Below are 25,486 nucleotides of genomic sequence, written 5' to 3'. Positions count from 1 at the left end.
TAAGACATAAGTATTTTCAGGTGCTTTTTTCTCTATTAGTACTTTCCTGTAACTCTGCATAGAGTTTTCTCCTTCTGACAGCATCTGTGGTGCTGGATTGGGTCACCCCGTGCTGCAGTGGTGACCCTTCTCGGGGTGTAAGCGAAACAATAACCCTCTTCAGCCACCAGTACAAAACTGGACTGAATAACCAGAGAGGACAAGTAACCCCTCGCATTGCTATGCCTGCGGCTAAAAAGCATAAAACCTACCCAGAGGTGTCTGCTGAGAGTCCTCCAGCCTGGGGCATTAATCTTCAAACATGAATAAAGGTGCCTGATCAACCTAAATTATTAAAGAAGTACATGAATAATTAAGTTATTTTGTTGCAGTGAATGAAACAACTTCCTAATGCTCACCACTTCTGTAATTAGTAACTACTGAAAGTCAGTGACAGGACAGGACTCTATTAATCAGCTTCACTCTGGGTTTGATCAGATCTGATTTTGGCCAGATGGACACGAGCCGCAGCCCTGGCGCGGCACATAGTGATACCACGCTCCCCCCGCTGCACAAACACGTCCCAGCCGGCCTCCGACAGAGAGTAAAGACATGTGTAACTGCAGCTGCGTTGTAGCTGCACCGATTACCGGTACGTTAAAGTGCTGCTGCAGGAATTAAACAGGACCGGTGGTGTGCTCGTGCCTTCACCGCATTTTATTTAACAACATGTCATTTTTCACTTATATTCAAGTACACAAGCTCTGATGTGTTCCAAATTTGCCCAGCACAGAGGGAACACAGGAAAAAATAAAAAGGCCTTCCACTGGCAAACTAAGAATTTGTACTGACTTCGTCACGCAATTAAATAAACCAAATGAAGTTCGTTTCTGTTTTCAAACCAGAGGTAGGGAGGCCCAGGGAGAAGGATACACCGACAAATCTCATTGCAGCACCTGCTTTAGATCCATCTCAAGAGAGATGAGGAGATCGCTGTAATCCACACGGTGGAGGTTCCAGTCTGGCAAAGTCAAAACTTCCTGAAGCCGAAGGTGGCTCCCAGCGGCCAGGCTGCAGTTCGGCGGGGTTGGGTTTTCCAGATGAGGTTGTCACAGTCTCTGTATTGTCCCAGGTTCTGGAAGAGGATCAGGAGTAGGCAAATGCTGTCACAGTATCAAAAAGTCTTTCAAAAATGAGTTCGCTAGTGAGAAGAGTGTGGTGGTAAAGGACAGGCTGTTCACGTGGGGCTGCCGAGCCAGCCGGCCACACCGCGCTGCGCATGAACGGTACAGAGGTAGGTTTGCTCACACGGTGACTTTCTCTATTACGCTGTCTGTGACGTGCACCTCGTTGGCCTGCACCGTCACGGTGGCCGACTGGCCACAGACGTGCTGGTGGTCCTTCCAGTCCTGCAGGGGAGAGCAGATGGAAAGGCCATGAAGGGACAGGGCCCTCGGAAGGCGCGCAGCCTGCAAAGGCACGCCGGGCCCCGGCAGAAGCCGTTTGAGAAGCGCCTTCCCCAGCAGATGGGCTGCAGCAGGTCCCCAGTGCTCGCCCAAAGACGACTAACAAGGGATGGGGAAGGAACCGGCTGGGGGGTCAGTGTTAGAGGCAGGAACAAACCGAGCAAAATGCTGGCTTCCCAACCCAACCCAGCCAGGACACCGATGTCAGGGCACGGAGAACTGACTAAACCAGAGTCAGAACGTTGACTTAAAGCCTCTCCTTAAAGACAGCTCATTACAAGCCCCCCTGAAGGGCAGCGCCATACAGGGGTCTCAGTTGAGCAGCAGCAGAGGAACACAGCCCCTGCGGAGGCCGCCTGGCTGCAACTCCTAGGCTGAACTAACAGAATACTCCTCTGACTTGCTCAGCCCAGAGGCGCACATCACGGCTCACAAAGGTGGGGGAATCTCAAGGACCAACAAGCACTTCAAACTCTCTCACTCTCTTAAGGTACAGAGCACCAGCTCCAGCCATGGGCAGATGTCCCCTCAGAAGTGACAAGCTGTCTAGGAGGGGGACAAAAGGTGACTGCTGGGTGCCATCTCCCAGCGTGCTTTGTGCTGAGGACAACACGGTGGCGTTACTGTCCCTGAGATGCCCGGGGAGGCAGCAGGCAGACCCTGCAAGGTTTCTGCAGGCAGCATTTGTTTTGTCATCTTTCTGCTGTGCAGACAGGGAACTTGGCCACTGTCGCTTTGTTACAGGCAAAAAGAAACAGTCAAAATTATTTGCTGCTCAATACACCTGACCGCAGCTGATTCGGACCGAGCTCGGGCAGAACCCTATCCCCCAGCTAAACCAAATCACCCTTTACTCCAAAGCAGGGCACCAAGGGTCTTATAAGGGACCTGTACAAAACACCAAGCACAGCAGCTTCCTCTGCCGTACTTCCTTGTACCTGTTTCCACCTCCCATGTTCAAAACCATACAGTTCGTCCCACTGTATCATCTGTAGCATCACAAATAACGTGAAGAACAAGGGAACTGTGTCCTCAGTGACACAGCAGGAGCGCAGGTACTGAGGAGCATTCAGCACACCAGGAAGCACCAGGGAAGGGTTGTAAAGGTGCCCCCAGCTAAGCAGCCCCACACAGTGAGGTGCCTGCACCCTCATTCCCCATGTGACTCTGACTTTTAGATCACCTTCAAGAAGGTGCCTGCAGATCTGGGGACCTTCCCTACTCATTTGACCCGGGCTATCACTCCTCTCCAGACAACTGAACCTGCGACTCACCAACACGCTCATACCTTCCGCTGGCAGAAAGTGGAGCAGTAGTTGACTTTGTGGCATCCTGTGCACTCGTTCGTAGCCTCCCGACCGCAGTTGACACAGGACTGCTGTGAAAATGGACGGCAAAGCAACCACGTCAGAGATAAAAGCAACAGAGAGATCACCAAAGCCTCATACAGGTGCTGTAATATGACATAATGCGGGAGCAGCAGTGAAGCCCCCATTTCCCCATACATCCTCCACACAGGAACACAAACAGGCCCAGTGGCTTCTGGATGCACCTTCAGAGACCTGCTCTCCCTGCCATTTTAGGAGGGATCACCTGGGACATGGAATGCCCTTTCTGGCGGGCAAGAAGCCCTCCAAAACCGTGTGTGAGACACTGAGCGGTCATGGAAACCTGCCCACAGCACCACAGAGACGCCTCCCGCCACGCAGGGCACCCATCGGCCGCAGCCAGGTCGCTGCAGGCTCCAGCAGGAGCCCGTCTCAGCCAGGGCAGTTGTATTCCCAACAGCGGTGTGCGGGCTCTGCACAGGCCAGCACCACCCGAGCTTGGAGTTTATCTCAAATTTAAAGTTTTAAAGGCAGATTTGGTTGGTGGTTTTGTTTGGTTTATAATCCTGCCTATGTCTGAGAGAGGGTCTGAGGAAGGACAACAGGAGTGGGAGTAAGAATGGGCTCCTTCAGTTTCACTCTTCCCTGTTTTTAGAGAGGAACAAGGGATGTGCTCCCATGGGCTGAGCAGGCTTGTTCCTTTGCCAGTCAGCAGCACGACTGCATAGGCAGTGTCCCAACAGGAGACAGAAGACAGAGGAGTAAAATGAAGGCTATAACAGGAGCAAGGACTTAAACCTATAAGTAAGGCAAGATAGGATACACGGATGGAAAATCACACCTGGTTTTTAAAGGGTGTTTTGTGTCTATCGCTTTCATCTTATATCAGTGACATCAATTAACATAACCTGTATATGTGGTGGAAATATCATTGAACTACCACAAAAATAAGCACTTCACAGAGCATTCCATTTCCAACTCATCAAATTACTGACAAATCATTAGCACGTCAGAGCAGCAGTGCAAGGCTATGACAAGAAGTGTTTCTCGGCTGTGAAAGTATCACAGGCGTCTTTAGTTCCACCAGCTCCTCTCTTTTGAGCACAGCCACCCTAACGATCGGTGCCCTGATTAACATCACACCATCATCTCACATGGTTCATCACACCATCTGCTCACATCTCACCAAGGTACCTACAATTAATAGTCGGTGTGACTGAACTGTATTTGTATTCCTGGTGTACAGCCAGGGATTCAGGCCACCGCACAGGGGCTTCAAGCTGCTCGCTGGGACTTGCAAAGCCCATCCCAAAGGGACATTTGATTGAGGCTGTTCATAACCTGACAGTGGTGGAAAATGCTGAAAATACACAGTGCATGCAGCAAGCGGAGATCTTGGAAAGATATTGAACAACACAGACAGCTGTAAGGGGTCCTGAACCACCTCAACTCACACTCTCATTCCGAAAGGCAGAGGGAATCAGGCAGGTTTGAAAACCAGGACACAAAGGAAGAGAGTTCCCTTCCTACCACACCTTGGTGCCGGGCATCCCTTCCAGCTGCCGCCCCATGGCTCGGAGGTGAGTGATGGGGATTAACCTGGCCAGGTAACAGTAACGGACTGTGCAAACCTGCAAGGCTTGGGAAAGGTGACACACTCCGCTCGCGTAGAGCGTTACCAATCTCTGCCAGAAGGCAAGGCCAGATAACAGAATAGACAATTTCCACAGCAATGATAAAAAACTCCACATCTTTAAATGGAACGAGACAAAGAACAAAAGACTCTTCATAAAATATGAGGCGTCCCCAGCTTACCTTGATGATGATTTCTGTTTTCCCATCCACATCTTCCGTTTGTTGAAATAACTGGTTCTGATATTGCTGCAAGGAAAAACACACCAGGCTTGTCATTTCGCAGCCAGAGCATGATGTGAGGGGTTGAAAGGGTGCTCTCGACGGAGGGTCCTGGCACTCAGCTTGCTTCTGTCAAGCCCGACGCCGCAGTTGCAAGAGGATAGAGCGGAACCTCGCTGCTCCCTTCTAAGAGAGGGGCACTGTCACCTTATGTGCAGGCAGATGAAGAAGCCTGTGAGAAAACGGCCCGAGGTGACAACCTGCCAGTTAAGTGCAGATTTACTCAAACCCCACTCTCCCCGCTCCATCCAGCCAAGCACTCCTCTTCAACATGGGTGGCTTCATTGCCACAAGGGAACTGCATCCCTCCCACGCAAGAGCCAAAGAAGTTGGCAAAGGAAACGGGAGGAAAATGCCAAGGTAACAGGGCCAAGTACCATCTTCTTGGGCCAAATTTTGCGTCAAGTCCAGTGATCCTAATCCACTAACGGGCAAAAGGAGTCTGGAGGGATGGCATAGCCCAACAGAATGGATTAGGAAAAAAACCCCAAAAACCAGACAAAACTAACAGACCCAAGACTTAGAAAGAGCATCAACCATAACCATTACTCCTCCTTTTAAAATAAAAGTGCTTTCAAATAGGTTTGGAATTAAGCAGTCCTCGGCAGGTGACTTTGAAAGCACGCTTCAGGTGTGTGGCAGATTTACTTTGAGCCAGTTCAAGTCCAGCTGGGTCCTGCTCCACCCACTGCCTTGTCACACACAGCAGCCAACGCTGCCAAGAGACAGGAGCCCTAAACCAAAGAAATTCAGAAATTATCCTGATCTGATAGTGTTCTAACAAATTTATTTGGGACAGCTATAAAGTATGAAATAAAGCCAAACCCCTACCTTCAGGCAAAGCAGGTTTATCCAGGAGTACAACCCAACATATAAGGAGATTAAAGGCTTAATTTACAAGTGTCTCTATGACCTGACATCACAGTATTTATTCTCCTGTGAAATCACAACCATCAAAACCTTTATATCACCATGACGCAAATTCAAATTTAAAAACTTCAGGAAGATGAAGGAGGCAGCAGGGAAACCTCTCGCTGGACCGCAAGGGGTGCGACTGGGTTCTGCCTTTATTTGACAAATAGACCAGACCAGGCTAATTAGCCAGGCAGGAAACACTGACAGCATCCCCAATGCTTCCAGTACTGCGCAGGCAAAGCGTGCATTGCCTGTATGGAAACTTCAAAATTACTGTTTTGAAAAGCAAAATTGTGTCCACACACCATAAGCATTCTTGTGAAGACAGGGAACACAACAGCAAGCTTGAGAGGGGGTCTCCAGCCTCAGAATCAGTCCCGCTACATCTCAGGAAGAAAAGTACCTTGATCCTTGAAAGAATCATTAACAGTCGTGAGCACCGGCCTGGACAAGCTGGGCCTCAACGCCTCGTGCTGCAGCCTCTGCCCTCTGCCACCCTGCACAGGCAGGGAACTGGGCTGACAGGGAACTGCAGATCCTTTGGGAAAGATTCAAATGAGCTTTGCACTGTGAAGTGAAAGACAAATGACGCATGCTAAGAGTACTAGCCTAGGAAAACCGCATGATGTTTCTGAACTTCTTTTTAGTGAAGAAAGTGGAAATACAGATGCCAAAGCATGCAGTGAGCTGGCACTTCAACCCATCTTGAAAACCTCCATACAATCATCCCAGCTGGTACTGTCCCCTCTGCAACAGCCCGTGCAGACAGTGCCGGGGCTGGACACACTGAATTCCAGTTCTGATAACGCACCAAAGCTCCGGAATTCAAACCATTTCCACCACCAGACTCCACTTCACCCTCTGCAAGTGTGGCTAATCCTGTTTTCCAGGGAGATTGCCAATGAGAAAGACACTAAGAGGCAGTCCAGCCACCTCTGTCCTTGTCTGAGCCACAGCAGCTCTTCCACCTCCACCCTCAGCCCCCAAAACCTGCTGATGGAAACCACACATTAATCCCCTCCTGTCTCCTTTCCATCCAGCCCCATAGTGAGTCCTGGTTCTGCACAGCCCATGCCATGAAGAATTCAAGCCATGCAGAAACTACAGAAGAGGAAAAGGTGTGGTAAGAGAGAGGATCAAACCAGACACACACAGATCTCTCAGAAACAGCTCCAGAAAACCGACAAACTCCAATTCTCCGCTGTTTTCACTGCTACTTTGGAGTACAAGCCATTATTTGCTTACTAGAGCTACATTTCTTAAATGCCCAACCCTTTTTAGGTTAATTTTATGCTCTCTAGCCCTGAATTGTTTTAATCTTTCTAAAAAAATAATTCAGATGGTCCAGCTGTTAGCTGATTTAATCTTTCACCTTGTTTTCGAATGGGCTGGGTTCCGAAGGCATCGCTGCATTACACAGAGGACTATTTCAATTCAAACACTTTGTGAGATTTTGACACATTCTTTTTTACAGAAAAACTGTTTAACACATTTCCCGAATGCCTTTATAATCTTCCAGCAATGTCTTCCAGCACAGAATTTGGTGACTTCATATATTCTTCCCCTCCTAAAGTTTATCTGACATAAATGATGGCTTAATGCACACTCAAAAAAATTACATTGCCAGACCTCTGTGTACTGTCTTTAATCCACTGTTGGGACAGTCCTGCAAATCATCAAATATCTCTTGCAAGAGACACTGAGCCCTTGTTGCCCTGCTCACCCTCTTCCTAAATGTTTGTCCCTAAACCAAAAAACGCAGTAAACCCAACGTTCAGATAGTAACCAGAGGATCAGATACACTCAGTCACAAGCTAATTAATAACGACAGTGGAGAACTTTTTCTTAACAGCTGCATGAGGCTCTGACAGAGCAGTTGTATCTAATGAATCCCATGCAAAATGCTACAATTCAAAAAAGCCTATAAATATTTTGGTATTTTCATTTTTTGCAATGAGCATGACACATTTTAGAAGTTGATATAAACACTGAGCTGGAGGGTTTGTGGTTTGCTTTTCTTTCAGAATGTTATTCCCCAAGACTTCGAAGTAACACAGATCTAAGATACGTTTGCTGTTTGTGGATACAAAGCCGTGCTCAGGCCAAGCACAGCCGTATATGTGCCTGTTGCTAACAGACGGAAAGCACAAGGCTTACACGAGGCCGTCACCGTTTCTTAAACGGTCAGCTCCACGCCTGGAACTGCCTCTGTGAGGGCTCTGCTTATTAATTAAGGAGTTCGCATCATTGACAGGCACATGAGAGACTGCAGACAGCGTACACAACAGGAAAGGGATTGTTAACCACTTTCTTAGACTCTAGAACAATTTTATTTCAAAAAAAAAATTGCAGAAGAAACATTTTCATAAATGCCAGAATTGTAGATTTTGGGTTTACAAATTGCCCTTATTTCTAGGACTTACAAGGTTAATGCTTTTTTACACAGCCTTTTACCCAGAGACCCTACCACTCTGCAAACTGGCATGTCAGCCCTCCGTGAAAGAAGCATTATCCTTACTTTAAAGAGCAGGCTCTGAGGCCCAAAGAGGCCAAGGACTTACCCAGGGGCATCTAAATAACTTGAGGCAAAGATGAAAACAAAGTTTGGAAGAGATCCTCAGTCTTGAAATTTGCCCAGCAAACCATGATCCTTAAAACAAATTTACAGAAATCAAAGAGGACAAAGATAAGCAACAGAGTGCATGTAAGGGCTTCCAAATGACAAAATTATGTGCAAGAAAAACCTCTGTCGGTGAAGCAGTTTGCTCCAGCACATGGAATCTGGTTTTTCTTCAGAACAGCTAAGGATGTCACCAGTCCCTGACACACATGTTATACGGCTGTGACCGGACTAGCAGGGAGGCAGAGTGAAAAACACCCTCATGTCAGACATGAGAGAAGAGTGGAAGACAAGTGTATTTTTCCATATTTTCTCCTATTGTCCATGCAGATGAGCATTTATATTCCATGACTGTACAGCACGATGCCTAAACGCTCACCACTTCCCAATTCAGCTCCCCTGTTGTTTTTAAGAACTCTGTACCTAGGTATCGCCATGTGTTTGGAACTGCAATTAGGTATCCTACCCTCCTGCAAAACTCCCATTAGACATGCCACCCTAAGGAAGAAACGTGACTGCAGATGCTTCTGATTTGTGCTGCATTTACAATTTTTTATGGTTTTCACTTGCTACATTTAGCAGATCCCCTTCCTACCACAATTCCTCTCTGATGTCAGCATATCCTCCTTCAAAATGATATAAACAACAGGAATAATGTATTCCTAAGACTCCTTTGAATAGTCCTGGATAATATCATTAGCAAGTGTGACCAGAATGAAACAGTGATCTCACAGATAAGAACATCAGTGTACAGGCAGCACAAATGCCTCCCCTACTGCAAGGCAGCTCAGAGCAAAGCCTGCCTTCCACCGGTCAGAGCTCCGTACCTCCCACAGGCACTTACCACTGCTCAGTACAGAGTACAGCTTCTGGTACTTACGGCTAAGTCAACCCAAATACTGCTATATGGGAGCAGACTGGCTCACTTGTGATGTTTACTGAACTCCAAACCCCATTAAATAATAAGTATAGTAAGTGAAAAACAATATAGCGAGTGACTTGCAATATACAACAAGGCATACAAGCTGTCACTAAAAATTCTTAATGCTTAATTTATTGCTCTCTAGGAAGACTGAAACAAAACTAGCACACAACTAAGTTCTCCTGCATGTTCGCTGCTCTTGCGACCACTTCTCTACTCTGCTTAAACTTGGGGCCACTTCAGACTTCCTCTGAAGGGCAGGCAAAGACAGTGCTACCCCAAGCACTGCGTCTTGCTTTCTGTTGGAAGGCAATCTCCCTCTTTCGCAGGGGTGGCAGAGGGATCTGCTCAGGGATACGGACAGTTCCAAGATCAAAAGCGCTTGACCTCAACATCCCCAAGAGCTAGGGCACTGAACTGGGGGAACGGCTCTGCACTACTCTGAAAACTAAAGATACCTGTTAGTTATGGTCATGGCAATGAAGTTTGTGTATCCAGTGGGAACCAGCCTGCTCCTAACAGATTTCTTTAATCCTGCTATGTATTAAGTCACTCTTCCAGGAAGAGCTGAGTCCACAGCTCTATTATAATTTAATCTGTTGTACAGCCTTTGCTCTGCAGCTCTGATACAATGACACAATCCTTCACTTCTAAATACCTAGGAACATCCCACTGCACAAAAATTCTGCAAGCTGGTGGCTTTCCTACAGAGCAGCACCCACGCTGCTGTGTTCACCGTGTCCGCTCATGCAAATGGAGGAGCTGGCAAGAAGATTCCCCCTGTTAGCCCACACAAGTTCTGTCAGTGTAACAAACACAAAGTGGTGATAAAGCACCTTTGTATTAGGCTAGCAAAAATCAACAACCACCAAGGCAGGCAGACACCTCTTTCTCCCTCTCATATACCTTAACTGTTAAAAAAAGCAGCTTGACCACACACACATACTTTGGGTGGGAAAGAGACTTGCATTACAAATCAGGGAAATGTTCGTGAAAATTGGAAAAGCACCTTTGACCGACACAAAAGCAGACAGCCAATCATTTGACATTTATTGTAATTACTTTCAATGCCAGCCCTGTACCCCGAAACCCAGAGTTTTGTCCAAAGACAGAATTCACTAGAAGGAAATTTAAAAACAGCTACCTGTGATATTGCCCAGATGGTTCCAGAAGCTAGCACACAGCTGCAACCTTGAGAATTGTTATTTGGATTTTTAAAAATGACCACCACGAGCAAATGTTTTTATCAAAATACAAAACTGTTGAAGTACGCGTTACACAGTAAGAATGGTAAGACACACAAGTTGTATAACTGGGGCTTCAGTAGTTACTGGGAAAGGGGCTTCTTCTGGAAACAAACACGTGCTCATCCTTGCCTTGTAAAGTCAGCACTTTAATCAACACACAGGAGTGACTTTAACTCCCGTTCCCAGGGCAAGAAGAAACTAGAAGCACACTGGAGTTGGATTTGGATCAGAGGGTGAGAGAAATGGACTCTGAACAACCGTTCCAGAAACCACTGTAAGGATAAACAGAAGGGAAGACAGCACATAAACTGGAAAAAGAGCAGAGAGCGAAGTTAAACAGAGTCAGATGTTCATCTCTACACTGTGTCAAAGCTTCCATTTTTTGGTATCCCATGCTCTGCAAGCTTTTTAGCAGCAGTGGCCCAAACCTGGACAGCAGCACAAATACCCATTGTGCCCAGGTGGAAGGCAGGGAAGAATTAGACTCTCATCGTATCACACACCTGCACACCAAGGATGCAGCGTACAGAAGAGTTTAGCAGAGACAACGTGGCAAAGAATATCAAAGACGCTGCAAGGACTGTCATAGGGGTTCTCAGTTCTCAGCAAAGTCTTCCCACACACATTTCTTCAAGGTCTCTTGCTGCACACTCGTGCCTATGAATTCAGTGGAAAGCTGACGTTAGCAATAACGCCGATAGCAACAGCAGATAGTGTGGTGTACAGGAAGGGAATTCACCAGCTACTGACTGTGACACTGCCTCCACAGAACACTGCCCCCCACCTCTCTCCCTCAAGTCCACACCAGCAGCTGTGGATCTGTGGGAGAAGGGGAATGCATTCAGCAGTGCATGGAGCCAGATTCAGGGTGCATGCATAAAGCTGGTGTTAAGAAGAATCCAGGGTCCCTACCATGCATCAATTAAAGAGAAGAAAAGCAGGGAGAACAGGGCAGACCTGGTAGCTAATCCCTTACCGAGGAGAGAAGGGCCGCTGTGTACAAGGCAATGCTCCTGTAACGCCAGCCGGCCTTGCAGTCTTACCACAGGACTCGTGCAAGATCAGCTTTGCTTGCACAATGCTCAGTAAGACACCACTAAATTTTACTGCTTACCTTCCCTATGAACTCCTCGCTGGCTGTTCTCTTTATCTCTCTACCTCTTCAGGCCATCACACGCCTCTTTGATAGCCTCACTCACCTGACATAAAGCAGCCCCCACGCAGCTGAACGCTCACCATCTTTCCGATACCGGGGTTCAGTGCTCACATCTCATAAATTTAAGGATGGTCGATGGGACAGCTCAGGACTGGTAACACCAGACAGTCTATATTACAAACCTCTACCCACAGCTCCTGGGCTCCCAGAGCAGTCTGTTCCTCTCCCCGTGATACAAATAATTCAGGAAGATTTCTCTTGCTAACACTGCTCTCAAGACACTGAGAAACGATTTCTAAGGGCTGCCACTGTTACAGCCAGTGAAAACCAGCGAGGTGCTACTCTGTTCAGCACTCAGCCAAAAAGATGCCCTTGGCTGAGTCATCTGACCTCCTCTGGCATAATTACCTCTTTCCTCTCCACATCAGCTTGAATTTTTGCTTGCGTAACAGCGGCCTCGCGGAAGGAGGAGCTGGCCTGTTTAGCTTGTTCAATGAGAGTCTTCAGTTGCTGGGCAGTGTTGAGCAATGAATTGACCATCTCTTCCAAGTACAGCCAGCTCCGCTGCTCTGTTACTTCCAGCCCATTCACAACTGAAGGGGATATGGCTTTGGTGGGGGTCGTGGGGGGCACCGCCAGGGCAGGGAGCGAGGTTAACACTGAAAATAAAGAAAGAAAAATAATATATATAGAATTAGAGCATTTCATTTCCATAAAGCTGGGGCTGGGGGTGTTTGTTGTTTTTCTTTTTTAAATATGTCCTGCAAAAATTTCCAATCCGGCTACATTTTCACTAAACAGACCCTACCTCTTGTGCCCCAAAGCGCACAGAATTGGTCTGTGCAGAACAAGCTTTTGGGGCACTCTCAAAGCCATGGGACATAAGAACGTGTACTCCTGACCCTACTGTTTACTCTGGGAAGGAATGAACACCTCCAAGCTCTACTGCACAGTTCACAATTAAGCAGTGAAGCAGCATTCCCAGGAACTCTTCTGCCACCATCACAATGTTCCACTTAATGTTTCCCTTAACTATTGCTAAGTAAGGTTATGAGGTTTTAAGACCAAACACAGAAATACCCTGATGTCACTACACAGATGTCAATTCTCAGGTTGCAGAACTACAACAGGCACAGATCCACACTGCACTCCCCTGAACTTCCTGAATTCTGATCTTAACCATAACCCTGGCCCAAGACCAGAATAAAGCCAAGACTGTTATCATCACCTCAAAATTACATGTATTACAAACATGAGCTTTCCAAAACCACCGGCTGGGAAGCCCTTTAAAAACCCCCTCCATAACTGCAATTTCTTTGGACCCCTTCATCCTGGATACTACCCACAAAACAAACTATGACCACAAAAATATACATACCACGCTGAAACACCAACAATTTTCATAAAAGGTGTTTTTCACAGCTGTATTTATCAGTTTCAAATATCCTGGGTATTCTGAACAGCAATGCTCGCTGCAAGCTCTGAAACCTCTCCTTGCCTAATCCCAAAGGTGAGAGCGCATGCGTACAGTCCAGATGGAAGTTCTAGCTTCAGACACTAATTAGTTTTACACTGTGTTGGACAGTTTTCAAGAAAGACACTTCTTGTCTATGGCCCTTTCCTCCGGCATCCTAACCACAACCCTTCACTTTTGTATAAACTAGAATGCTACAGGTATGAAACGAAATACAGAAGCACAAAAGCACAGCAATATTTACTCCAATACTCTAAGACACATTAAAAGAAGAAAAAAGCCCCACTAATTATTGAGCTACTGCAGCCTTTACATTTTCAGATCCTAACCACAACCTTTACGGTAACCGCAGTGTATAGGAAGCCACCAGAACGAAGCTAAACTCCTGTCCTGGTGATCTAAACACACTGTCCTTGAACTCGGCTCCAATTACGGGGGCTCTGCAGTCCTCCCTTTCCCAAAGCCTGTTAGAAAATACAAGCCCTAGAAAACCAACAATGTCTGCCTTAGCCTTACTTTTGCCAATGTTTCAAAAACCAAGCAGTTACTGTGTCATTGCAACATCTACTTTCCACAGCACTAGGTTTGCATATACACTGGGAGACCACAGTATGGTACACTGGGAGACCACAGTATGAGGAAGTTAAATCTAGATTCAGGAAGCCAACAATACACAGTGTAATCTCACCTTGGGCAACATTTCCAGGAATAAATGTTATCTGGTTTTACAGGCCTTACTTTTCCAAAATTTAACTCTAGCGATAAACACCATCTGCCACAAAATTACATCTGAGACATTCACATTTACCAGCAGCTGACTTCTAAAATCCTCACTAAGTTGTTTTTTAGCAAAAAAGAGAGAGCACCAACTTTAGTGTTGTGCAGCCTTATTACCCCAAAATCTATTGATAGTCTGTTTCAGGATTTTCCCTCACATCTTTAGATAGGCGTTTCAAAACAATTCAGCACACAGAAAAAGCAGTAAGTACTGTGAGCTGAGAAACAACATTCCTTCCTGGAGAGTTCTGTGCTGTCAAGGGAAGAGCTGTTAGTATTTCAGGTACCAAGAGTCAACTAGTTTCCTTGATTTTTTAAATAGTCAGTGACACATTCATATAATAAACACAAGATCATTCCAAGTGATGGACACTGTGGTGCTCTGAGAAACGTTGAACGGAGCTGGGAACGTAACTTCAGTAGCACCGAGCCATTTAAATCCTGTCTGCACCCCAACAGTGTCTGCTTTGCTTTTAGAAGCACTGTTCTTTTAACACTTCTGCCAGGCAGCTTGTCCTCCAGCTCCCGCACAACTGAGGCTACGAAAGATAATGCACTGACAATGTCTCTGAGCATCTGCAGCATTCCAAGGAGTGCCTGCAGACAGCTACAGCCACTGCTGGGTTCTGACCACTGTTTTCATTAAAATGGACCATGATTGGAGCCATCTTCCTTGAAACCAAAGTTAAGAAATTTACTAAGCAGGAAGTTCTTGGAAAAAATGTAGAGACTGAAGTGCCCCAAAGGCACTTTTAAATCATTTACTTTATTATCAGTCTCCTATCACAATCCATTTTGGATGTCATCACAGATACTGGCTTTCCTGTCATGCTGGTCTGTCTAAGGTGGTGCCACAAAGGCAGAAACAAGCCCCAAACCTCCCTCACTGAAGGATGGAGACACAGAATAGCAAACTGCACAGCCTAGTTAAAAACAAAACCCAGCAGACTTCCCCCACTCAGGAAAAAATCTTCTTGACTACACTTCAAATGGTACTTGAAATTCAACTGCAAATACTGTCCTGAACAGCAACTGGCCAACACAGCCTCCTGCGCCAGGCTGTAATTCCAGCAGTTCCATTCACAGTGAACCTCTCCTTAGTAAAGCATCTGCAGACAAACAAGACTTCTTGCAAGACTGCACTGACAATCTTCCAAGACACTAATTTAAGTGTATTAACACTTTAACCCTTTTCACGTCATGCCTGGTCATTTTTCATGCAAGCAGCAAAAGCTGCAAGAATCCAGCACACACGTGGGGAGAGAGAACAAGCCTCAAAACCCACAGTACTGCAGGTCACCGTGTGTTAGATCATGACCTTCTCTGACAGACAGCATTGCAAATTCACCACACAGGCAAAAGGACATTTTACGCTCAATGGCCCTTAATTAAAATAGTAAGGTCAAACAATGTGCACATAACTGGCACAGAACTATTTGCACTTAGATATGAGTAAGAGATAAACTGGTCTTCTATCAGCAGCTGTTTGCAGAAGAGCCTTTCCCACTGCTACATTTCCAGCACAATATTTATCCCAGCTTGGCATTTGATAACTTATCTAACAGGAATTACTTCCAGTTCCTCATTTTGGCATAGGTACATCAGTCAAGAGAAACTATTCACTGGTGAAAAAAAGATAATGTTTAATTAGCAACATCAAGATCTGAAAAACCAACAAGATTTCATTCTGGACAGAGCAGGAATGCACTGTGCTGCCCTGAATAAATAAAAGGTCATACTGAGGGAAGAACACAGGCTTTAAAAAAGAAAGACTTTAGACTGCACAAAGGAATACAAATGTTTACACGTTCTTTTCTTGATGTCTGAGAGAACAGCAACAGGGATCAAAACCTGCCTGTCTTACAGTTCCTCTGTGTCAGCAACATCAGTATCAGAGTAACTTAACAGAATCGCAGAAATGAGAGAAGAGCCCACAAACCACCTAACTCATCAGGCTGCCAGCAGCAGGCTATTCTCTCCTGTATCTCTTGTCCAGGGTCAATAAAAACCACACAAAGCAAGAACAACACTCCAAGTTTGCAACTCCAGTGTCTTCAACACTTCCAGTTTCCATCAGTACAGGCAACACTCAAATAGCATTGTAGTGGCTTGATGTATCAACCAGCTCTACAAATGAAAGGTCATTAAGTTTACATAATACAATTTCATTTGAAGAGATATCTGATAATCAGTTTAACCCATCCTGTCAAACACTGAAGGGATGATATGCATTCATCATTTTTCATACTGTCTTGTCTGGTTTTCACTCCAGAGCCCATCTGACCACAGCAGGGCAGGCTCTCATTGCACTTGTTAACCAGCACCTCTCACCCCTGCACGAATGTCAGCATTAAGGGATGGAAAACAGAAACTGGATGTGAGCACCACACCAAACCAGCCCAAAACTGCCTCAGCACGTTTCAGTGGGTTCAGAAAGAGATGTGAGAATGTTTAGAAAAGCTTCTGTGACATAATTTTAAAGGTGATGGTCTCCTCAGACCAAACAGCAAATAAATGTTTAGCCCCAGTGCCCAAGTGGCGACAAAAGCCTTGAAGCAAAAGCCTTAGGGAAGACAGGGGGCTGCAAGGTGATTTAGGAAGCAGGATCACAACAGCCTCCTCTGGTAGAAGCCAACAAATCAAAGTTCTCAATAATGCAGGAAAAAACTTTTCAGAGTGGAAAACCTGCTTGTCCAAATCTTAACAACCACAAAGCTTGTAAGTGAAACACAGCAAAGTTTATTTTTCTGCCTCAATCTTTACCTATACTGAGAAAGAAGATTAAAAAGTAAATTCAGGCACTGCTAACTGACTGTCACGTGACGGAAATAAAACATACCAATTTTGGGATGAGACGTTGGCAGTGCAGCTTCTGGAAAAGCTGAAATCTGACAGTTGTCCTGGTAACTCGGATAGTGAGGCTCTGGGTGATTGACCCGGCAAGGCTGCTGGACATTGGTATCCTGAACTGCAGAAGAACAACAGCATTGTGAACCACTGCGTGACAGCTGTCAGGCATTTCTTATGCTTTCACCCAGATTTTTATTATCTTTTATACAAGTTCCTATACTTTATGGTAAATCCAAGGGTTGCAAATGAGAAACAGTAGCATATTACACAGCTAGCAAGCAAGGCAACCTTGTAGTGATTTCACCTCCCTCTGCTATCATTAAAAGGCAAAGCTTTACTTTTGGCTTCCCTCCTGCACACCTACATATTTACAATAATCACAGGACTCCAAACTATGGTTCTCAGAGCAGGAAGCTCCCTCAGCAGAGCTCACAACCCCAGGTACGAATCAAACTGAAATATATGTTAAGCATTTATATGTTATTTGATTCATTCTGGCATTTTTCATCATTTATTCAGCGTTCTTCACTTAGTTCCAACACTCAGCTAGGTGGGGGTGGTGGTGTAGTATTTCAGGACAAAGGAGGAGTGAAAAAAATTACAGCAGTAACCATAAACCCCTAGAAATCAGCAGGAGTGTACACTGGCAGCTGCAACACCTGGACAAAACTTTTAACTTCTTTTGTGCAACTGGTAAGATTTCAAGCTGCTGAAATCATTTCAAAGGAAGGACCGCAGGTTACATATATTCTCTCTGTAAGGTCTTGAGAAATAAATCCTTCATGCAGCATTCAAAATGCTTCCTCCCATAGCAGTGGGCGCCCAAACCTTTTTTTCTCCTTCTCACGGGTATCTAGCAGACACACAGTTGAACTCTTACCAGTGGCTCCAGTGAAAACATCACCCTGGGACGGACTTTCCGAGATAATTGCTGTGGCTTCCACTGTCGATGCACGATCAAAGGTCAAAGCACCAGAGGTAGTGATCTGTCCAGAAGGAGTCACGGTGACTGGAAATATTAGAAGTACTTTCATAATTAACACTCAGCGTGGAGGCCTCAGCTGTTCAGCTGTTGATACCCCTGTGCTGTTTCATCCAAAGTCAGTGAACTCACACATCAGTAAATGGCCTGTGAGAACCCAAGTTTGGATCACACCAATGACCAATACAATTGAAAATGGGAATAAAAGCCCCATTTCATGGCTTCTGCTGTCCTTCTGCAGGCCTCTGTTTCTTCTGTGGGTGTACGAGGCCAGAATGCTCACTTACAACATAACATCTCCTAAATCACCAGCTTCTTAACGATTGTATGAGCAGTAACTCAGCACCTACCATAAAGGTTCAGTGGGGCCACAAAACCCATCAGTCTCTGGCTGATCCTGATTTATTGCAGCTGTAGCAAGGGTGGTTCTTACTACTTAAATTAATAAAAAAAACCTGTGGAATCCAACTAATTGTATGCCAGTTTGGTTAGCTCGATAATTTTAGCTGTCTGTCTACACAATGTGATATAATGTGCTTGGCCAACGCAAAGAACAAGTCACAAAATCCTTTTGGATTAATATAACTGAGCGGCTCCAAAATATTTCAAACCCTTTTTAAACAGGATTAATTAATCTGGCACCATTAACTGGTAATGGGCTCAGTCAGAAGGATCTTTTTGCAAACAGTAATTCCATTTTAAGACATTGAAGCTACAGATTCGTGCCTGGTAAAATAATGTGGCTGCTACCAAAACAAGCAGTCCTCCCCTCCTGCACTGCCAGTGTGAGCAAATGTGCAACCTCACAGCACCTCACATTAACAAACCAATACAGATTAAACCTATTTGGGGAATTAAAAAAAAAACCAAAACCAACTAAACCACAAAACAACTCTACAGAATCCTTGTGTATTTCTCTTCCTACTGTTGCTGTTAATCTAATCTGTTCTTTTTTGAATTTCTGTTGCTTCTTCCTCAATTCACTTTGTAATGTTACCATCCAGATGACGCTTGTGTGATGAGAGCAGGACACATGAATGTGACTGGCAACGTGTGAGCTGGATGAGCTTGCAAATTAATTTCTGTTCTCACACAGATGGTTTGACAATCAAAAACAGTGAGTAACAAAGCATGTCCTGAGTGCTAGAGAGGGATTTGCAGATGAAAGCCTCACCTTCTGCCTCTTTCATTAACGACACTGAGGCTGTGTATTTCATTCCAGCTGCTTAGTGCCTACTTTTCTACATATTTCAAGAAATAGCACAAATCCTATTCATAGCCCCCACCAGCTTCCAAAGGACCAAAGGCAAGCTCAGGGGATGGAATGGGGATTTGTGGCAGAGCAGAAAACCCTCCCCACAAACCAATTTCAATAGCAGGAAATGTCTCAATTGTCATTTGTGAAAATGACCTATCTGAAACCCACTACAGATCAAAGCCAGGGCTCCACAACTCCCCCTGAACTGTCAGGCTGAGAGAGCAGGTAGCGGTGGGAAATACAACCCAGATCTCTCTCAGAACAAAGTATGAAACATACTGCTCACTGCCAAAGTATGTTAAGAAGCTTAAAACCAAGTGGCCAGGAGGTCTAGAGTTGCACTTTTTCCTACTCAACTTGCAGTCCAGATGTAGCAACATTACTAAATTCTACAAAATAATTTAGGTAAAATTTAGGTAAAGACACTGAGCCAATAAAACTATCCAATGAAAAGGAAGTGGGTAAAAAAAAGCCCAAAACTTCTTTTGTTGGCTAATTCCAAGGGGACACTGACAGACATAAAATATCTAGTGTAGCAATTCTTCATCAAAACAGAGAAGCAATTTTTACCAGGAGAAAAGAACCTACATGTAGTAGCAGCTGTTGCAGGAAGCAGAGTGATGTTTTTGGGGCAATCCTTCTTCACTGGAGTTGCAGGTATTTCACTTTCTTTTTTCCCGCCTTTTATATGGTACAAGAGTCCGTACAGGGCCACTCTAGGCAATAAAAAAAAAAAAAAACACAAAGAAGAAAGGGAAAAGAAAAAAGGAAAGGCATTAGCTGCGGCACCTCTTTGGAGACTTTGGGTTTACTCTCATCTTTTCCAGATGCAGCTAAGGTCAAGCAGCACCTATCTCTCATGGAAGATGTGTGGTTTACAACAACTAACCAAAACCCGTACATTTCTCCAAACCAAAGGAACTTTGTGGAAGAAAAAACACTCAGCTCCCTCCAGCTGAAGAGGCACAGATTCAGCCTCTTCCCACTATTACTTAAGGACCGGAACTAGTCAGAGGTGGTGGAAGAGAAGAGTGCAAGAGTGAGGAGAAGACAGGAAACAGTTAGTTCAGGTCTAGGAAACAATCAAATCATCCAGTTCATAGCAGAAAAGAAACACAAAACACTACTTCAAGTCAAGCTAAAGACTTCTGCTTTCAGGACTTTAACCGAATTTTTGAAACAAACAAAAAAGAAAAACCAAACCCAACCAACCAAAAAATGCAAGCAGTTTAATATGAAAACATAAATGCAACATATAGTATTACATTACTTCCATATAAAAACATTTTTCCAACTCAAAAAATTGAAATTTGAGTAAAAAATCACAACTAGCTTTGACATCCCCAAAAGGCATTTTACATAAATATGTTCTTTAGAAAAGAAAAATGAAGAAAAAAGCAGTAACTATGATCCAGTTTTACTGAAGCTACTATGCAATAGCACTAGCAGTTCCTTATCTCCTTTCTTTGCAGCAAGGACAAAACACACTGCGACCACAATACCTGTGAACATTTCTACGATGCTCTTGACCTGCTCGCAAATGTCTGTGGCTGCTTGACCAATTAATTATTTTTGAACTAATGGATGTAAAGCCTTCAACTCACCAGAGTCATGTCGTCGCAGCAAGCAGCACAAGTACAAGAGGCAGCATGAGGATTTAAAATCCCATCCTGAAATTAGAAGATTACTAGTTCAGCATTAGTCAGCAAAACTGAGGGTGTGACTGCACTCTGCTACAGGAATCGGATGTCTCCCAGAGAAACGTCCCCATTCCCTCCCTGCAGACTCTATACAACAGAGAGACCAGCTCCCCTACACCTTAGTGATGGGGTGAGCGGACAGGAGGAGAGTGAAGGAAAACCAAACACTTTTCAAATGAAAAGGCAAAGATATGTGAATCTGAGACTTCACAAAGTTTCTGCCCAAGCAGAAATCAACTGTCAGCCTAATAGCAATGCCAAGTTCTCCACAAGAGTCCTGCACAGTGCTGGAAATAAAGGACTCAAAGTCATAATAAATGGTGCAAGTGAAAACTGTTTGTCCCGCAAACAGAATTAAACAGATCAGGTTACTGAACTACAGCATCACGGGTGAGAGCTCACTTCTCAGTTTCTGCAGTACAGCTCAAGGCTGGACTTCATCCTGCATAAACTGCAATCCCTTTTCAAGTACAAGCAAGATCTGTATTGTGCTATTTGGAAACACATCTATAAAAATTCCTCTCACATCACTGATTCTCAAGCAAATTAAAATGTCACTTCTGAGTTGCCCCACAGCACCATCACACAGAGGCAGCGCCCACAGCTCAGACTGCAGCACTGGGCAGACTCTGCCCAGACTCGGCCTGCCCCTTCCAGCAGAAAGGAGGAAGCAAACTTAACCTTACGTGAATAAGGCATTGCAGTGGCCTCCCAGCATAGCGGATGCTCCTCTTCCAGTCTTTGCTGCTGGCTCGTCCTGCCATAGCTTCAAATTCAGTAGGGCTGTACCAGTTGTCCCCTTGCTTGATGCACCTACCACGGCCACCTGAAATACAAGAAATTGTTAGTACATGTTAAGAATCATTTTTCCACTTTCCTAAAAAAGTAAATACTGAAATTGCTGGAGAAAATAGCAGTTAATCTATAGCAATCACCAAATATGCCCACCTGCTACCTCTCATCACTTTAGGATAACCATGCCCATTGATTATCTTGGCTATGACAATGACTGTGCATGTTTAGAGAGCTCCAACTTTGGGCCTCACCAATGCATCAAAAGGCTGGAAAAAATTACTCATCCACATGAAGGGTAAGTCTGTCTTGGATAACACCATGAATGTAAACCTTTCCTTAATTTGCACTTAAATTTCTAATCCTTCTGGTCGTAATAAAAACCCTCCATCCATGAAAGCAGCACTGTGCTGTGCAGTTCGGCTTGCCAACAGTTTCTGCTGCTGCTTCTTCAGCTTTCCCACAGAGATAAAAGAGAAGAGGAGGAGCTAAGGCAGCTAAGGAGTCCCCTTAGGAGACAAGCTCTCCATCTTCCATTCCAGCAGGGATTCTTTATAGAGATTTGTAGAAACACAGGCCTACTTCTGAGACAAAAAGAACACTAGAGGAGTCAACCTATTACCGGGGAGACTCAATACACAGCAGCCTGTATCTTCACAGATTTAAGAAAAAACGTTAAAAAGCCTCTGAAGAAAAAGCAAAACAGAAGAGAACAATAGTATCAAAAGGGACTAGGCTGGATAGGAAACTGCCTTTTTTTCCCCCCTCACAATGGGCCCATAGAAGTAGTGTGATTAAAAGAAGAGTGCACCGAGTGAAGATGGAGCAGTCACACTTCCTCACCCAAGAAGGTCGCTGTTACCTGAGCCGAGTCTGTTTTTATACAGAATGCCGCTGATATTCCGGCACCTCACCGGGAGCTCATTCTCATACACAGATGGGTCCCAGTTGTACTTGGTTCCAGTTTTTTCCTGGACGGTTGTTAAAGGAGTAGGAGGAGATTGCGGTCCTTTGAAAAAAAGAAAAGAAAGGTGACAGCAACCAAAAAGCACACTGACTATACCTTCACACACTCAGTTTGGCTAGGGCAACAGCATCAAGCAGTTAACTGAAACAGCTGAAACCTCTCCGCAGCAGTGTGAGTTACATGGTGCACCGCAAAAAATTGAGCTTGAACACTCTGAAAATGACAAAAAGAAAAGAAACTGCATCTTAGGGAACACACTCTAACAGTGCACTAAATGCTGAGGTTGTAACCTGCAGTGGTGTAAGGAGCTGGCTGGATCTTTCCCTTCCCAGAGGCCGACCCTGTAATGCATTTTTAGATTGCTGAAGGTTTGCCATGTCATTTGATGTGCAGAAACTGCCAAGCAGCCCTGAACAAAACCTTAGCAATACAGACAGAATCATAGAGTATCTCAGTCTCAAGTTGGAAGGGACACATGAGGATCATCAAGTCCAACTCCCTGCTCCTCAGCTGTTGTGACACAGTATCAGCAAGCAGCCTGACTGGAGGTAAAACTATATTCAAGGACCCTTTAAAAAGAGCCCAAGGACAGAACTAGGAGATTTACATTTTTATTATCAATATTGAAATGATCCTTCCGCCTTTGGGGGTGAGATGGGGGTAGAAAGCCAACAGCCCAGCAGCAGGGCAAGATTTTTCAAGATGCTTATTTGCAAGGGTTAGGGCAAAGAATAAGAAAATGAAATATATCTGTGACAGGAAAACCCCCCAAAAAAGTAAGCATTCTTCTACTCCCAAGAAATACAAGAGGTATTGCATGAAAAGGCAACAAACAATCCTTACAAGGCAACTGCACAATATTAGGCACATTTTTTAATCCTAGAAACACAATTAAAAGTGGAGAAAAAGCGACCCCTGCAGGAGAATGACACTTCAGAAACAGATTGCCTTATACCTGGTGTGAGAGGTGCTGGTGGCCCCTTTAGCCCTGTGGTTTCCACAATGCTGCCGTCTGTGTGAACCACTATGAGAGTGGCCTTTTCAGTATTCAAGCTGTCCCCAATCTGGAGGGCTGTTCTCCCAGACTACAGAAGAAATAAAGAGTTTAAATTGATAAAATTAAAATAGCAATGTGTTTTAGATTTCCCCTAATCTTCTCAAAGGTCCCCTCAACCACCAACCAGTATGGCAGTTACTAGGTTAGTTTCTGAGCTTTCAGCCAACCAAATCCAAAGGTTACATGTTCCAGGTCATCAGTTCCATTACAGAATAAGTATATGCAGGGGGGAAAGGTAAAAAAACCCCAAAACTCTCCAAAGTGATAGAAGAAAAAACTGTCTGTCCCCCAGCTAATGGTTTGGTGGCTTAAAGCCTGTATACTGCAATGAAAACCTATCTTTAACCTTACCACAGCTCAAACACAAACCGAGCTCTTCATTTATACAAAGAAAGTATGTGGGACTTTGCTAAGGCCCTCAAATGAAAGGACAAACTTACCAACACATGTCCTGAAATTGAAGCTGCATTTGCCACAGATGTAGTGAAAACATTGTCTGCAGAGGCACCAACGTTGGCTACTGTCACTGTGGTGACTTCTGAAATGTAAAACAGATATGAAGTTAATATTCTGCTGCATCCAGACAGACTGATAAACTGGTAAACATAAAAAATACAAATGTATATAATTGTGTTTCTTTCTTCCTATTCAAAATTTTTATTTTGCATGACACCTTTAAGTTGTTACAAACACAATCATTATGTTTTGTAAGATTCAGGCTGAATATGCTTTAAACTCATTGAGACCGTAACAATAGTTAGCAGCATGTGATGAACTAAGGGGAAAAAATATTGCATCTGTACTAAAAAAAACCTGAAACTGTGATGATTTTTATGAAAAGATGGGTGATCGGTAAACATCAAGATAAGAAGAACAACCAACGCTCTCGCTGCTACATATTCATTTTTAGGCTACCATTATCTGTATACTTGGTCCAGGTAAAAACTGTCCAAACATAACAACCAGATGCATCCATAATGTACAGCATATTTATATATGCTGCATATTTAAATGGCCTGTTTATGCTATATATAAAAATATATAATAAAAATATACTTACATATTTAAAAACAAACATTATGTATGTGGCATGTCTTTTTACGTATGCATAAATATAAAGCACGTATGTATAAAAACCTAGCTAAACCCAGAGGTTTTTCAGTACCACAGGCGGGGTAGGACTGATGCAGACAGCCCCCCAGGTTCCGAGGGGTTCTGTACCACAGTCCCCCTCCAAAACCCTGCGTGTTTCAGGGCACTTTGTTAACAGGACACAGGGCCAAGGTCAGTTTAGCACTACAAAAGCAGTTCTTGCTCATTTTACTTCACGTTATGTGGTGCAAAAGCGAGGAGCATGTGGTTTCCTAGGAGTGTGGGAGTGACTTGAGCCTCAGCTTGCACCTGCGCTTTCCTCAATGCACTCCTGAGGTAAATTACTGCATTTGTACGCCGGTGTACGCCGGGCAGGCGGGGGCAGCCCCGGAGGTGGCCGAGGGGACAAGGAGCGGCCACGGCCAGGGCAGGCTGCAGCCCCGCGGCGGCCGCGGCTGAGGCGACGGCGCTGAGGGAGCGGCGCATGCGCGCCCCGCCCGCCCTGACCTGCGAAGGCGGCGGCGGCCTCGTCGGCGCTCGGCAGGGGCTCGGCTCCCATCTCGATGTGCTCGGCATTTGCCGCCATCACCGTCACCGCCGTCACCTGCGCCGCCGCCTCCGCCTCCTCCTCCTCCTCCTCTTCTTCCTCGGGCTCCGGCTCCGCCTCCGACTCTGAGGCTGCCGTTTGCGGTGGCGGCTGCTGCTGCTGTTCGGGTCCTTCTGCGGCCGCCGCAGCCGCCGCCACTGCGGCTGCCGCCGCCACTGCCGCCGCCTCCGCTAAGCCTAGCTGTTTTGCCGCCGAGTCGGCGTCCTCCATCCGAGGCGGGCAGCGGGAGCCGAGCCCGCCCGAGCGGGCCCGCCGCCCGCCGCGCCCCCCCCCGAGCGCCCCTGAGGGTCCCACGCGGGGGGGGGGGCGATCCTCCGAGGTCCCTCGAGCGCTCTTCGGCGAGCAGCCGAGCGGTGCCGGGCTCGCCCGAGCACTTCCGAATG

The 25,486-nt window shown here is 45.4% G+C and overlaps 1 protein-coding gene across 1 annotated transcript; it reads right to left on the bottom strand.

Annotated features, from left to right (window-relative positions):
* Positions 1–673: 673 nt before the first annotated feature.
* On the bottom strand, positions 674–25,406 carry DEAF1 (DEAF1 transcription factor). Its single transcript, XM_037402456.1, is given in 14 exon segments — positions 674–1,388; positions 2,734–2,823; positions 4,589–4,654; positions 11,956–12,206; positions 16,638–16,766; positions 17,529–17,657; positions 19,477–19,564; positions 19,566–19,604; positions 20,493–20,558; positions 21,275–21,414; positions 22,243–22,389; positions 23,303–23,432; positions 23,845–23,942; positions 25,004–25,406. Coding segments are annotated over 14 exon segments (1,788 nt in total). The 5' UTR covers positions 25,314–25,406; the 3' UTR covers positions 674–1,283.
* Between the last annotated feature and the right edge of the window lie 80 nt (positions 25,407–25,486).

The sequence above is a fragment of the Falco rusticolus genome, chromosome 10, assembly GCF_015220075.1.
Source record: "Falco rusticolus isolate bFalRus1 chromosome 10, bFalRus1.pri, whole genome shotgun sequence".
Taxonomy (NCBI): Eukaryota; Metazoa; Chordata; class Aves; order Falconiformes; family Falconidae; genus Falco; species Falco rusticolus.
Note: the sequence above shows the minus strand (reverse complement) of the source record. Positions and strands in the feature narration are given on the sequence as shown.